A 12,363-nucleotide genomic window follows, 5' to 3' on the forward strand; every position below is an offset into this window, starting at 1 on the left:
GAGGAAATAAGAAATCTACTTAATTGCGCGAGCGCCGTTTGGTACTCCTGTTCAGTCACCGTGTAACTGGCCGGCTTGTCCCCCGGGCCCTTTCGTTACGACTTCGTTCACCGGAGATCACGATTAAGGGTGCGAACGCGTGCCGGGCCCGCTCTTTTGACTGGAACCTCACGGCCAGTAATACAATTTTTCAAGTCTTCCTAAGGCTTCGTAGAATTTTTTCTCCTCCCATTCTGACGGAACCTTCGACAAAGCTGGATTGTTACTCGTAATAAAAAGGTTTCTCAATTGTAATTTATGAGATTACGTCATTGCTCGGTAAGTATTTATTGTACTATCGAAAAAAGGAACGTTTAGTTGTAGGTTTCAAAAATTTGATTTACTTTGATGCCGAAGAGAAGTCTATGTCAAAGAAGAATCTTAGGAAGGGTAAACTGAATTACAACCGCAGGGAATTTCATTTACATCGATACCCATAGTATAAATATTATTGCGAAATAAACAGATCATAAAATACAGTTCCACTTAACGCGATGAAATACGATTCGACTGATTCATACAAACGTGTTAAACGGACCCATCAGCGCGCGTCTTGCGGTTATTCCGGAGATATCAACGCGTGGCTAGTGCGCATCCCCCGAGCGGATTCGAAGCGAGAGCTCTTATTCTTCTACAGCAGGATCGTTTTGAAATTTACGAGTTTCGATGTCAGCGAATTAAGCGATTGAATGCAGCTTTCGTCGACGTGTAAACGATGGCGAGAAGTTTAACGTTGCATCCGGAATTAACGAGCGTTGAACGAAACAAACGCGGCGCATTAAGTACCTTGTGTACTATTTTGTGTAACGAACGGGCACGAAGACGGTGTGAAGATGCATGTCGATACCTTATGACATAAATATGCATCATATGTACGTATGTATGTATTTATGTATGTGATCTGTGTGTTACCGAGCGTCACTAATAAGGTCTTAATTACGAACGAAAATAATATGCGCGCGGGTGAGCGAGCGAGCGCGTGCCACAGTCTCGAAACACACTTTCCTCGTCACTCAGCCATCCGGTTCAACGTCTTCCCGCAAGAAAATCCTCTTCTATTTCTCGTAACACAACACTGCCAGGAAAATTAACGGACAAACAATTACGACCCATGCAAATCGAAAATTATATCCTTCAAAAACGCTCCTAATCAACGACGACATCCGGCGCCGGTTGCTCTTGCGCTCCGTTTAAATGAGTTGGGTTGGAATTACATGTGCTTCAATTACAGTTTCCATTGTGTAAGAACGTAAACTAATGTACAAACATTACAATCGTGTTACACGTGCGTTTCCTTAATGATTCCATAGCAAATTCGATGCGATTCCGATTAGAGAATATTAATCCCGAACGGAATTACATGGAATTGGTGAATTTTCTTTGAATTGTAGATGTTTCTGGAGCAATTTATGAAAACTACAGCAAAGGGAAATCGATAGGGCTCGTCGGGAGTTGAAGAAATCGTTGATAAAGATTTCAGAGAGCCGCAGATCAATGGATGCGGAGAATCACGCGTGCCCGTGAACATTACGCAACGTAATGATCTGGTAACCGGCCGCGTAAATTCGCGAACCGCCGCAAATCTCTGGTACGTGACGAATTCCGCGACGAGTGGGTTTTGTTTGGTGCCTAGCACGTTCGATGCACGTGGTCGAGCGTACTACGTTAAGCTCGTAGCATTAGGCGGACACCTCGCGGCTACGATTGTCGCGATCCTATAGAAAACAATTTCCATTTCTCGTGTTTCCCATTGCGAAATCCTTTCCTCCCCACTCTCCGTCCTTCCCGTTGGTTTGTACTTTTTTCCCCTTAAATCTACCATGTTATGACAGAATCACAAGCTTTACGCTCTCACATCATTCGACATTATCTAAACTTCGCAATTCTCTTCATTTGTGTTCCTATTCTACTCAATTCATCTGTCGACAATTCTAAAAGAAGAGAAAAATAAGATTTTCGTAAGTTCCACTGAAAATTAATTGTAAATTTATTAAACAAAGTTCCCAAATGAAAGATTAATCAATATTGTTTCACTTTTATAGCGAAAAGCAGATTAACGTTAAATTTGATCGATGCACAGGGTTCTCCTCCCGATCGCAAGCTAATTAAAACGCTCGTTAACGGTGCGAGGGTTGCCGAAAAAAAAAAGAATCGATCCCCGTGGAAATCGAATCAATCTCATTACCGTTCCACCGGAGATGAGTCGGTGATCTCGTAAAAACAACGGGACCGAACTGTTACGCCGAAAACCCGTAGGGATCCGTCAGCCCGTCTCTTAGACGGAGAACGCAAGAATGTTTCGAAGTTGTCGGAGAAGAAGAGGAAGCCAATGGAGCGTGACTTCGCTCGGGATTCGACGAAAGTGAGAATAAACCGGCGAAGATAATGGCCCGGACAAAAGAAAAACCCGTGAAGAGACCGAGGGAAAGGGAGGGAGATGGAAAAAAACTCCCTTTCACAAGCCGTACCACCGACGACGAGGTTTGCCCTTTCGATAGATCGAGTTTTTACGCGATCGTAGAAATGCCAGGCCGCCGCGGCGGTCACTCGGCCGGCCATTTTCGCGAACAATGAATTTTTACGGTTCCGGAGCCCTTTGTCCGACGCGAAACAAATGAATAGGTATTATTTCTCGGTCGAAAAATGGCGGGAAATCAGCTTTTTCCTTTGTGACGTCGTTCCACTGTTAACCGTTCAATTTGTCTCGTCGAGCTGAATGGCACTTTTTCCATGCGACGCAAATAAAATATCCGCGATTACCCGGAGAAATTAAATTGTATATAATCAGCGGTGTATTTAATGAAACATAACTAGATCCTTCAATTTGCAATGGTTAATTAATTCAGAATTAAATTTCTTGTTTCTTAATACATAGTTCTGTAGATTACTTTTATTTGTACAGCGATTCTTGTGTACAGTTTGATTCGTCGATCATGAATAAACTGATGAATGACGCGCAGGCCGTTTTGATACGAGAGGATTTTGCGAAATTCGATATCGAACGTGTCGATAGGGGAAAAAAGAGTCACGCAATAAACATTGTACCTCCGAGCGAAGTATGAGGAAGTCGCATATACATGTGTATATACGTTTTCCAGTCGTTTCGTATGTGCAATGAAGTCGGGTGCGCTTGGTTACGCAAGACGTTGTACAATAATGAAGCAATTTACTTCCGCCGAAACGTGACATTATTTTATAATCCGCGGCGTCGACGTGTTTGCGTACCGGAGAAAAAAGTTGCCGATCTTTTAATAACAACAGACACTGCCGACGATTGTTCCCTGGTATTTTTGTGCGTATTCGACGAACCATTGTTTTCTTCCTTCAAACGAATCGAACGAGTCTGCTACGATATCCGCCATTTTTATAGTCGTCGGCGCAACATAATGATACAAGTGGGAACGCAAAGAAAACAGTGATTATTAAAACACGATTGTTTAATATTAATTACTAGACCCTGGACGTACACAACGTTTTATAAACGCTTAGGAAACTGAGATTTCTTAGTTACTTCGAGAACACGCGGAAGGTTGTTCAGTCCAGGAAGTTTCCTAAACAATTTGTTTGTTAATATATTTATATATGTATTTAGATGCAAAGCGTGTTCTTTTATATTCATTCCAGGTGAAGACCAGAGTCTATAGATAGCATTGCGGGCATTAAAATCCCCACTTTAAGGAGGACTCAAGGAATACCGATTGGAGGCTCGTTTCGAAATGTTTTGTCGATAAACTCGTCCGTTTTCGACTCGTGTCGCTTTGAAAATTCATTTGGGCAACATTTTTCGAACGTTTGTAACAGTAGAGAACACGTAGAATTTAAACAGTCAATAAAAGAAACTTGGCGATTGTGTTAAATTACTAACAACGAGGGAAAACTCGTCTTGAATCTTCGGGTTACATTTTCAAACTGCAAATATATACGGAGCAACACTCCTCGAACGTTTGGAACAATAAGAAACGAGTAGAATTAGAAATATCAAGTAAGATATCAGGATAATTGAGGTGAATTGCAAATAATGAAGTAAAAGTGATCTTGAATCTTGTGATTGATCGTTGAAGATTGAAAATTAGCGAAGTAGAATCTGCGATTTCGACAAGACGCGCAGCAATGGCGTGGAATCCTTATTAGGAGGCCCGGAAAATTCCAGTTTTCCGTCCACGTGGTGGCGGTAAAGTGGTTTTACGAGGGCTCGCAGTGATTTTTACGCGAACGTCACGCCGATAATCGGGCAATCTCGATTCAAAGGTAGCCTCCACTGTTTCGTTTTTCAACCAATCACGGATCAAAACCGAGCGCCGCGACGAAATTATGACCGATATACGGCCGTGAACGTTTTCACGCTGATAAAACTGTACGTGATAAATTTCATGGAGAACTTGACATTCGTTGACCATCGCGTACGATATCAAAAAAATTCTACGACGTGCACGGCGAATGTTCTAGCCGTTCTCCTTATCATCGATTATCTGTTTCGGATCGGCGAGCCTCGACCGATACCCGCGCGATCCTAACTCGCATTCTATCGAAAGTGATTTGAATGTTTCTCGGTGACCCGGAAACTCAATTTCGAATTTTTGCCTGTTCGAATAGAATCTGGAATGCCTAACAATTCTACCTAATAGACGCAGTGATTTTAAATGGTAGATAACAATAATTAAATTGAGGATCTTTATCTAGACACTTGTAGATCGCGAAAAATCTTCAAGGAATCGTAAGATATTAAACTCGGTAGAATTCAATACAAAAAGTAATCTCGTTTTATAAGAACTCCAATAAGAAATTTAATTACACTGAAGCTCCTGTGTAGAAAGATGTGCACGAGACTGAAAATTCGTGTAAATATCCGTAAAAACATTGAGAAAAACATCGAGACAAGAATAAAAACAAGCGTATGGTACAATGGAATAATCTCAAAACGAGGAAAAAACAAAAGCACAAATCGATTAGTGACTGAACGGGGTAAAATGAAATAATGAAGGCGGTGTTGCGTGCAAGGGCGGGGCTCAACGGGTAAGCGGTGTTATTAAACCTAAGCCGGCTGAAATTTTATACTTGCGATAAATCCATGAGAGTAATGGAGAATAATAAACTAGGATATTAACCTATTAACTCTAAGTATTCCAGTTTCCCGATGAAAAAGCAAACCATTGTATTTTCTGAAAGAGAAACCCACCCCCAATGAGAGTATATCAGATAATAAAGGTTGTAACAAACAGAGATGTGGAAGAGGATTCTGACATCGCAATTAAGGGAAGAACTTCGATAATTTATATTCCCAAATTACATTAATTACACATCCACCAATCTCCATCGGTTCATACACGAACAATCGACGAAATTCATCGATTTATCAACAGGACATCGGTTGCCAGGAGAATAAATCGGCACGGTTTACTCAAACGACACGAAGAACGATCGCAGCCGATCTAGTTCGAAAGCCGGATTACTTTTACGATAATCCACAAATCGCTGCCCCCGCGGGCAGCCGCGTATTGTCCAATTGCCCCGCGTAAATCGCGGCGTAATGGGCCGACAGAAGAAATTTCCGTATCGAAACCGCAAGAAGGTTTTTCCCCCGCGCCCCACCAACCCCCGGGCGTTCGCTATTGATTTAAGGGAATTGCGAATCCACGAGCGGGTACACGCTCGGCTCTCTCAATTTCAATAAGCAATTGTAAGGAACGACCGTCACGACTCACCGGGGACTAGACCAGACCGAACACGGCCTAGCGTAATGCTCCAGCGTCTTTTCCCGGTTTCTTTCATTCCTCTCGTTAACTATGCAACGACGCTCGCTGGCAATATAGAAATCCCGTTTTCCCCGTCCGCGGGGGACCGTCCGCGTGTTACGATCGAGATACGGCGGGCATTTTGCAACCGGAGCGCTAAGGTAATTAAAAGAAAGAGGGACAAAGGAAGGAAAAAAAAGAAGGAGAACAAAGCAACAAGAACACAATCGTTTCAAGACGACGTATATAGCAGATCCCGCTCCATTTCCCCTTGTTCGAGAGTCACGAGATCGAGTCTCAAGTTCCACGGTTTTTCGCGCGTCGCAATGACGCACGGGAAGATAACTTCACTCTATAAACAGAGGCCGCTCCACTTTGTTAAGAAGTTTTCGCCTTGAGAACCGCTGATAAACCGAGCGTGAATCACGAGTATTTTTATTCGGTAGGATCAAAGGTTCTCGATACACTTGAACTTCAAAGCAGAGACATCTAACAAAGAGGATCCTTGCGGGTTTTCCCTCCAGATATCGTTTCCTCCCTTTCCAACAGCTGTTCAATTGCGGTGTACAGACTCATCATTCTACCCCCGTTTCACCGCCGCAAACAACGTCGAACCGAACGATCGTTTCCTCGATCGTCCACGTAAACCGGCTCCGAAACTGCACGGGTCAACAACTCACCCCGAAAAGACGAGCGATCGCAATCTCACGAAGAAGAACAACGAGAGTTCCTCCTCCTCATCCCCTTCGTCCTCTTCTCCGCAGAGGTAGAGGAGAAAAAAAAGAATGGATCGCGAGCAGAAAGGTTGAAAAGGAAGGAAGAAGATATTCAAGGATGATTTACCTCCGTCTCTTGGACTGTTGCACGTCTGTGTGGGTCTGTTGCATATGATGGGGCGATAGGGTGGGCCCGTAAGACAGAAGCTGACTTCCGGCGGTCGGGCAGGCCGGTGGGGGTGGCGGGGGCGGCGGAGCCAATTGGTAGCCCACCGAGGAAGCAGAGGGTATGTAATGCGACGGGCCCGCACCCGGGCCCAAGCCGACTCCATACCCGCCGCCGCCCGTCCCACCCCCGTACATACCACTGCCGCCGGGGTACTCTATTTTGCTGACCTCTCGGAGCCTCTGCTGAACCCTCTACAATCGTCCGCAAGCCGTTCGATCGACTTCCCGCACAGTTATCTCTTCATCTTGCCCGCTACATCCAGCGGCAACGAGAATGTCCTCGGTTTTCGGGAGGAATGATCTTTGTCACTGTCACTTTTGGGAGTTGTTTATGTTCTCAGAGGGGTCGATGGATCTAGTTTGTGTCCAGAGAAGAGTCTTAGATTATCTGCTCATATTGTACGGTTTATCAGAGAGGAAACTCTTCGTAAGATTTTGAACAGATTTTTTCACTCTTATGGGAAGTTTCGATGTTTCGTTTATATGCTGACGGACACTGATTAATCTACTTAATGTCCAGGAGAAAGATTAGTTTACATTATTCCTTCTTCGATACGTTCATTAACAATGGAGAAAATTTTCCTTCAACTCTTGGCACAGAATTCCTTTCCACTATCACAATGGGGGCACTTTCAGCGGTTTATATTTTGTAGAAGGTCGGAGAGCGTAGTTCATATTCTAAAGAACAAGCACAATCCCCGGTTACAATGGCTGTGATCCTGATCCCGATCCCGACGACGATGGAGAAGTCATCCCCCGGTCGTGGACACTTGTTGATTCTAGGTAGAGGAACCTCGGCCGCTATCAATGCGGGAGCAAAGCCTCGATGGTTAACTTATGTTTCGTAGGAGATTCACGGGGCTGGTTGATGTTCGAGCGAGGAACAAGTGTCCTGATCCCCGGTTATCGGAAGATCTTGGGACTCGAGATGAGAAGATTGCTGAAGGAACGGCTGGATCTGATCGGTTCCGGCGATTCGGGGTTGAACAGTCTGATTTTGCGACGGTTCAATAAGCGGACATTCCCCGGGCGAATAATCTCTTTCCCGTATCTGAGGACGTTAACATAAACCCGAACAACTGTACCAGACAGAACAACGGTCGCGAAAACTTTATTCTATCATCCTTCGAAATACTTTCAGCCCTTTGTCCACTTAAGATTCACCGTTCTCTCAGAGACAACCAATTTCTAACAACTTTTCCCGATGATTTCAGTCTTCGGTCAACTTCTAGGAACATCTACACGGTATCAAGCAATTTAATGCGATATCGAAGCAGCTTTCATGGACACGAATGGTCTACAAACAACTTGTTCCCAGTTTCTTCCACGAACGGGACAAGACTTCCTTTGAATCAGCCTCGAACGATCCCCTATTGGAATCCTGAAACCGTTCGTTCACCTTCCCCCGGTCTATCTTGTCATCTCGTTACCGGGCTTTACGCGAAGATCTATGCCCGATGAATCTCTGATACTTCGCACCCCGCGCACCACCACCGCGTTCGCGTTTCCGCCAGATATTCCAGACCTGTTGGCCGTAGATCCGCGGGGATTTTTCTCTGTTTTTTTTTTGCCTTCCCTCCGACGCGAACCTGGCCGCTATTTACGGCCGACGAGGCGAAGAATTATCAGCGTACCGTGGACGTTATTCCCGCTTTTCCCGATGCACCTCGGGAGAATGCTAAGAATCCCTCCGGCCGTTCGCGAGTCTAGTTGAGGCTCGAACACGCGTTTCGATACCTTTTCACTGGAACTATTAACACTACAGCCGTGGAAATCCGTGGTTCGATCATTTGCACTACGGGAATCACATCGCTCGGCGGGGATTTTCGACGAGGATTAACGGACACTCCAGGGAGTCATCTTCCGAACACGCGGGAAACGTTCAATGGTCCGTGACGATCGCGCGAAGTCGGTTTTCCACCGCGATAGCGACGCGTTCGAGGAAACACCGGCCCGATCGCGTATGCATTGTCCGCGCTATCGACGTTGGCGGCTTCTCAGCCGTTTTGGAAAGTGTCGGGACACCGTGGATCGCTTTCACGCCGGGCAACCGGGACTAATGAGACCGCGCGCGACTAATCCGAACGATTGACACTCGTTGGTCCGCCGATAGTTTCACTCGGGCCATTTCGCCTCGCCTCTATCAACACCACCGACTCAAAATCGAACGTTCCTCCGTCTCGATCGTGGATCATCGATCTTTTCCAGTGGACTTTTTCAAACCAAACGTGTTCGAGGAATATTCAAATTAGCTGATCTTTGTTCGGACCTCTGAAGTCTGAATCACTGAAGTCGGAATCTTCGACACTGATTTTGATCTTTTAGATCGACGTACGTTTATTATTGATTTTAAATGAGTCGCAGTGATTGCGCGGTGTGTGTAGTCCAGTGGTCGGGCGGAGGGAGTCTAGATCGCGATCGATGAAGCACGAGAATCGTCGAAACGTACGAACGCGGAAGCACGTTCCTCGGACGGATGGGTCGCCGACTAGTCACCACCCACAACTCGCCAGTGACTGATTCCACCATAGCCGCATAATGTGCCGCCGTGCTATACCCCGCTAAGGACTATCACTTCTCCCACCAGAGAGCCCAGAACAGCCACCGTGTAAAGCATGACTTTTAACTCGGGATGCATCGTCCTCGTTGTGCACGCTATGTGCCCACGAGGACGACCACGCTACCGCGGTCGAGTCCGCCAACTTGAACCATGGAAAATCGACGCGGTGAATTTGCCATTTTTTTTTTTTACCAAAAACGGCACTATTCTGGTACAATCACAGACATTAACGATTTCACGTTTTACAAACTGTACCGACGATCTTGAAGAGTTCGTGAACTTAAATTATAGATTTCATACGAAAATCATTTCATTTTTTGAAAAATCGGTACTATTACGGTTGTCGATTAAAAGTTTCTTCGGGTATAAAGATTTTTTATGATTTTCGAGTTGATGGACTTTTTATAATAAAGCATGTAGATGATCTTGTAGGGTTTACTAACTTAAATCAAGGGAAATGTACGCAGAGAATGTTCATTCTTTGCGAAAGGGAAGTACCAATATAATAGGCTACGATCGATCAAAAGTTTTCTTCGGGATATAAGTTCTCGCAGGGCTCGGCGACTTGAATTATGAAAAATTCGCGCGAGGAATTTTTATTTTTTGAAAAAAGGGTACCATTATGGGTGCGATCGATCAGAAGTTTTCTTGGGAATGCAGCAGTTGCCGAAGAGTTCGCCAATATAGTCGAGGAGGGATACTTATTTCAGAAGCCAGGCTCTGTCCCAGCGGTAAAAGTATGCGACGCTTACGATAACGAAATGTTTCTCGCGCGATGTTGCAATTGCGGTACGAAGGAATATTAGTGGGACAGAAATTGGTCACCGTTATGCTATAGAGGTCCCATTAATTACTACGGACCTCACAGGCTGACTAATTATAGTTACATTCGAAAAGAATTATTTTTACATTAGAAAAATCCTACCTGATTTAACAGAAAAAAAATTGTTCAATGCTTCAAATTTATTAGTAACATTGAAAATGACAAAAATTATATAGCTTCATTGAAAATGTTTTCCTAAGCACAGATTTTAATATAAAATTTAAGCTACAATGATACTTCTTTCTTCTATTAAAATCTTCATTAAAGAATATGATCTTTTGTGTATTAAATTCAATATATTCTATATTTTAAATAACACACATTGCGCATGGATGTAATGTAGTATTGAATCAAATGAATGGATTGATAAGTTACGATAAATTAATGCACAATGGTACTTACCCAATATGCGCTATAGTGGCACCGCGCTTCTGCGACATTTTACTCAGGTCACTCCCTATAACAGTATAAAAAATTATTTTTTATTTTTGCATTTCTGAAAAACTTATATAATCCTCAAAAACTCTATAAAAATCGAAACATAATTCAATCTACTTATAGGCTGTTGAAGAGTATATATGCAACTTTTACGTTGACTATTTTGCTACATTATATATGAAATGTGTCTCAACTTTGAAGTTTATTATTATATTTGTAACTTTTAAACCGTGAACAGAATATACAATATGTATTTAATTATAAAGTTTACTTCTTTGTCCAAGTTATTTTGCTACATTAAATTCTTGCGTACTCAATGTGGTCTCGAAATTCAAGTTTCTTTATATGTAAGCTATGATACACATATGAAAGAGTAATAGAATGAAAAAGAACAAAGAAATTCATGGTAGTAAATTAGTTCATTTACATGTTAAGCATAGCAGATAATCTAGGTGAATACTTGCATTTTGTAATAGAAAATTGTCCCACTTAAAGGAAGAATCATCAATACTGGGAAATCTATTTGAAAGCAAGTTCAAGTTTCATTAATCAATGAAACAATAATAATACATTGAAGGGTGGTAGTTACGTTTAAAAATTTCATGTGAAATTTCTGTGTGAAATTAATTGGCCCCGTCAGGAAAACGCTTTCAATGTCAAACAGGTTCGATATTTACCTGGTATAGAATGGGCGATCGTAGATACAGTGAACATTCAGGTAGAATTTGTTCGTCACACTGTTCACACACAAAAATGGACCAAACAGCGAGTCCGATTTTTACGCGAACTCTTCGCGGCTGGTGCACCTCGTTAACATCAAAACTGGGTGTTTACACTCGGCAGTTGCGCCATTTTGGAGTTTTTACTCAGGATTCTATTTTTCCTCGAGCATGAGAGTCGAAATTACCTCGATTGCGGCGCTCTCTATCGATTACAATCCGAAACAAATTGAGAGACAGATAGAGGGTGTACGAAAAATCGGTATCTACGTCGACCGAATGGAACATACTTTAATTAAACAAAGGCATTTTAAAAAATGGATTGTACAGGTTATTCAACGAAACACGGTATTATTTTATTGTTGTTATTCTTTTACTATTATCGAAAGTCGCATATACGTTGTGCAGCGAAATTATTTGAACTGCATTTTATGAAAAGGTTAAGAAACTTTAGAACACCCTCTATAAGAACCAAATACAATAGTTTCTCATATATTCTCAATATTATTAAATGGTAAACTATTATAGTTTTTGTCGTATTCTATTGAAGTATTTTATTTTTTAATAGGTTAAAAATGAAGTAATCATTTCTATCGAATATTTCTCCTGCAATTCTTATTATTCTCTGAATGGAATGACCGGGAAGGACAATTAAGTCTATCAATTCGTATAGTCTGTAAGTGAGTTAATTGATAGGGTAATTAATTAGAAAATATCATTTCAAACGTTAATTACCGAAAGATTATACGATTAAAGAGGTGTCGGTGGCGCCATCTGCGAACATTTTTATTGAGTCATGGAGTATGGAGTTTGAACATAGAGTCAGAAATCTGCTTGAAAATTTGTTCATGAAAACAATCAAGCGTTTTCATTAACGTTTGTTTTGCAGAAGAAAATACATTCTAATCATCGCTTGTGCACTGTATCCGTATTTAATAATTATAAATAGATTATTTAATTAAGCATTAACCAAGTTTATGACGTATAATAAATACGTGAATTTTTTAGTAGTACATGAGAATTTTTGAAATCACAATAAAAAGTTTGTACAGTTAAATAAAAATAGTGTATTTCAATGCAAGAAGGAATAGTATATGAGAATCGAATA

General features: G+C 42.3%; 1 protein-coding gene across 8 annotated transcripts in view; it reads right to left on the reverse strand.

The window, feature by feature from the left end:
* Positions 1-12,034, reverse strand: part of tgo (Aryl hydrocarbon receptor nuclear translocator homolog tgo) — a 37,825-nt gene extending 25,791 nt beyond the window's left edge. For 5 of the 8 annotated variants that reach the window (XM_076364401.1, XM_076364372.1, XM_076364391.1 and 2 more), the window contains exon 1: positions 6,615-9,257. In XM_076364401.1, the coding sequence (XP_076220516.1) occupies positions 6,615-6,850 (236 nt within the window). In that variant the 5' untranslated portion in view covers positions 6,851-9,257. Of the gene's footprint in view, positions 1-6,614; positions 9,258-10,500; positions 10,556-11,213; positions 11,461-11,990 lie in introns of those variants that run through there. The other 3 variants (XM_031989927.2, XM_031989923.2, XM_076364380.1) reach the window with 2 other exon arrangements.
* Between the last annotated feature and the right edge of the window lie 329 nt (positions 12,035-12,363).

The sequence above is a fragment of the Nomia melanderi genome, chromosome 1 (genome assembly GCF_051020985.1).
Source record: "Nomia melanderi isolate GNS246 chromosome 1, iyNomMela1, whole genome shotgun sequence".
NCBI classification, from domain to species: Eukaryota; Metazoa; Arthropoda; class Insecta; order Hymenoptera; family Halictidae; genus Nomia; species Nomia melanderi.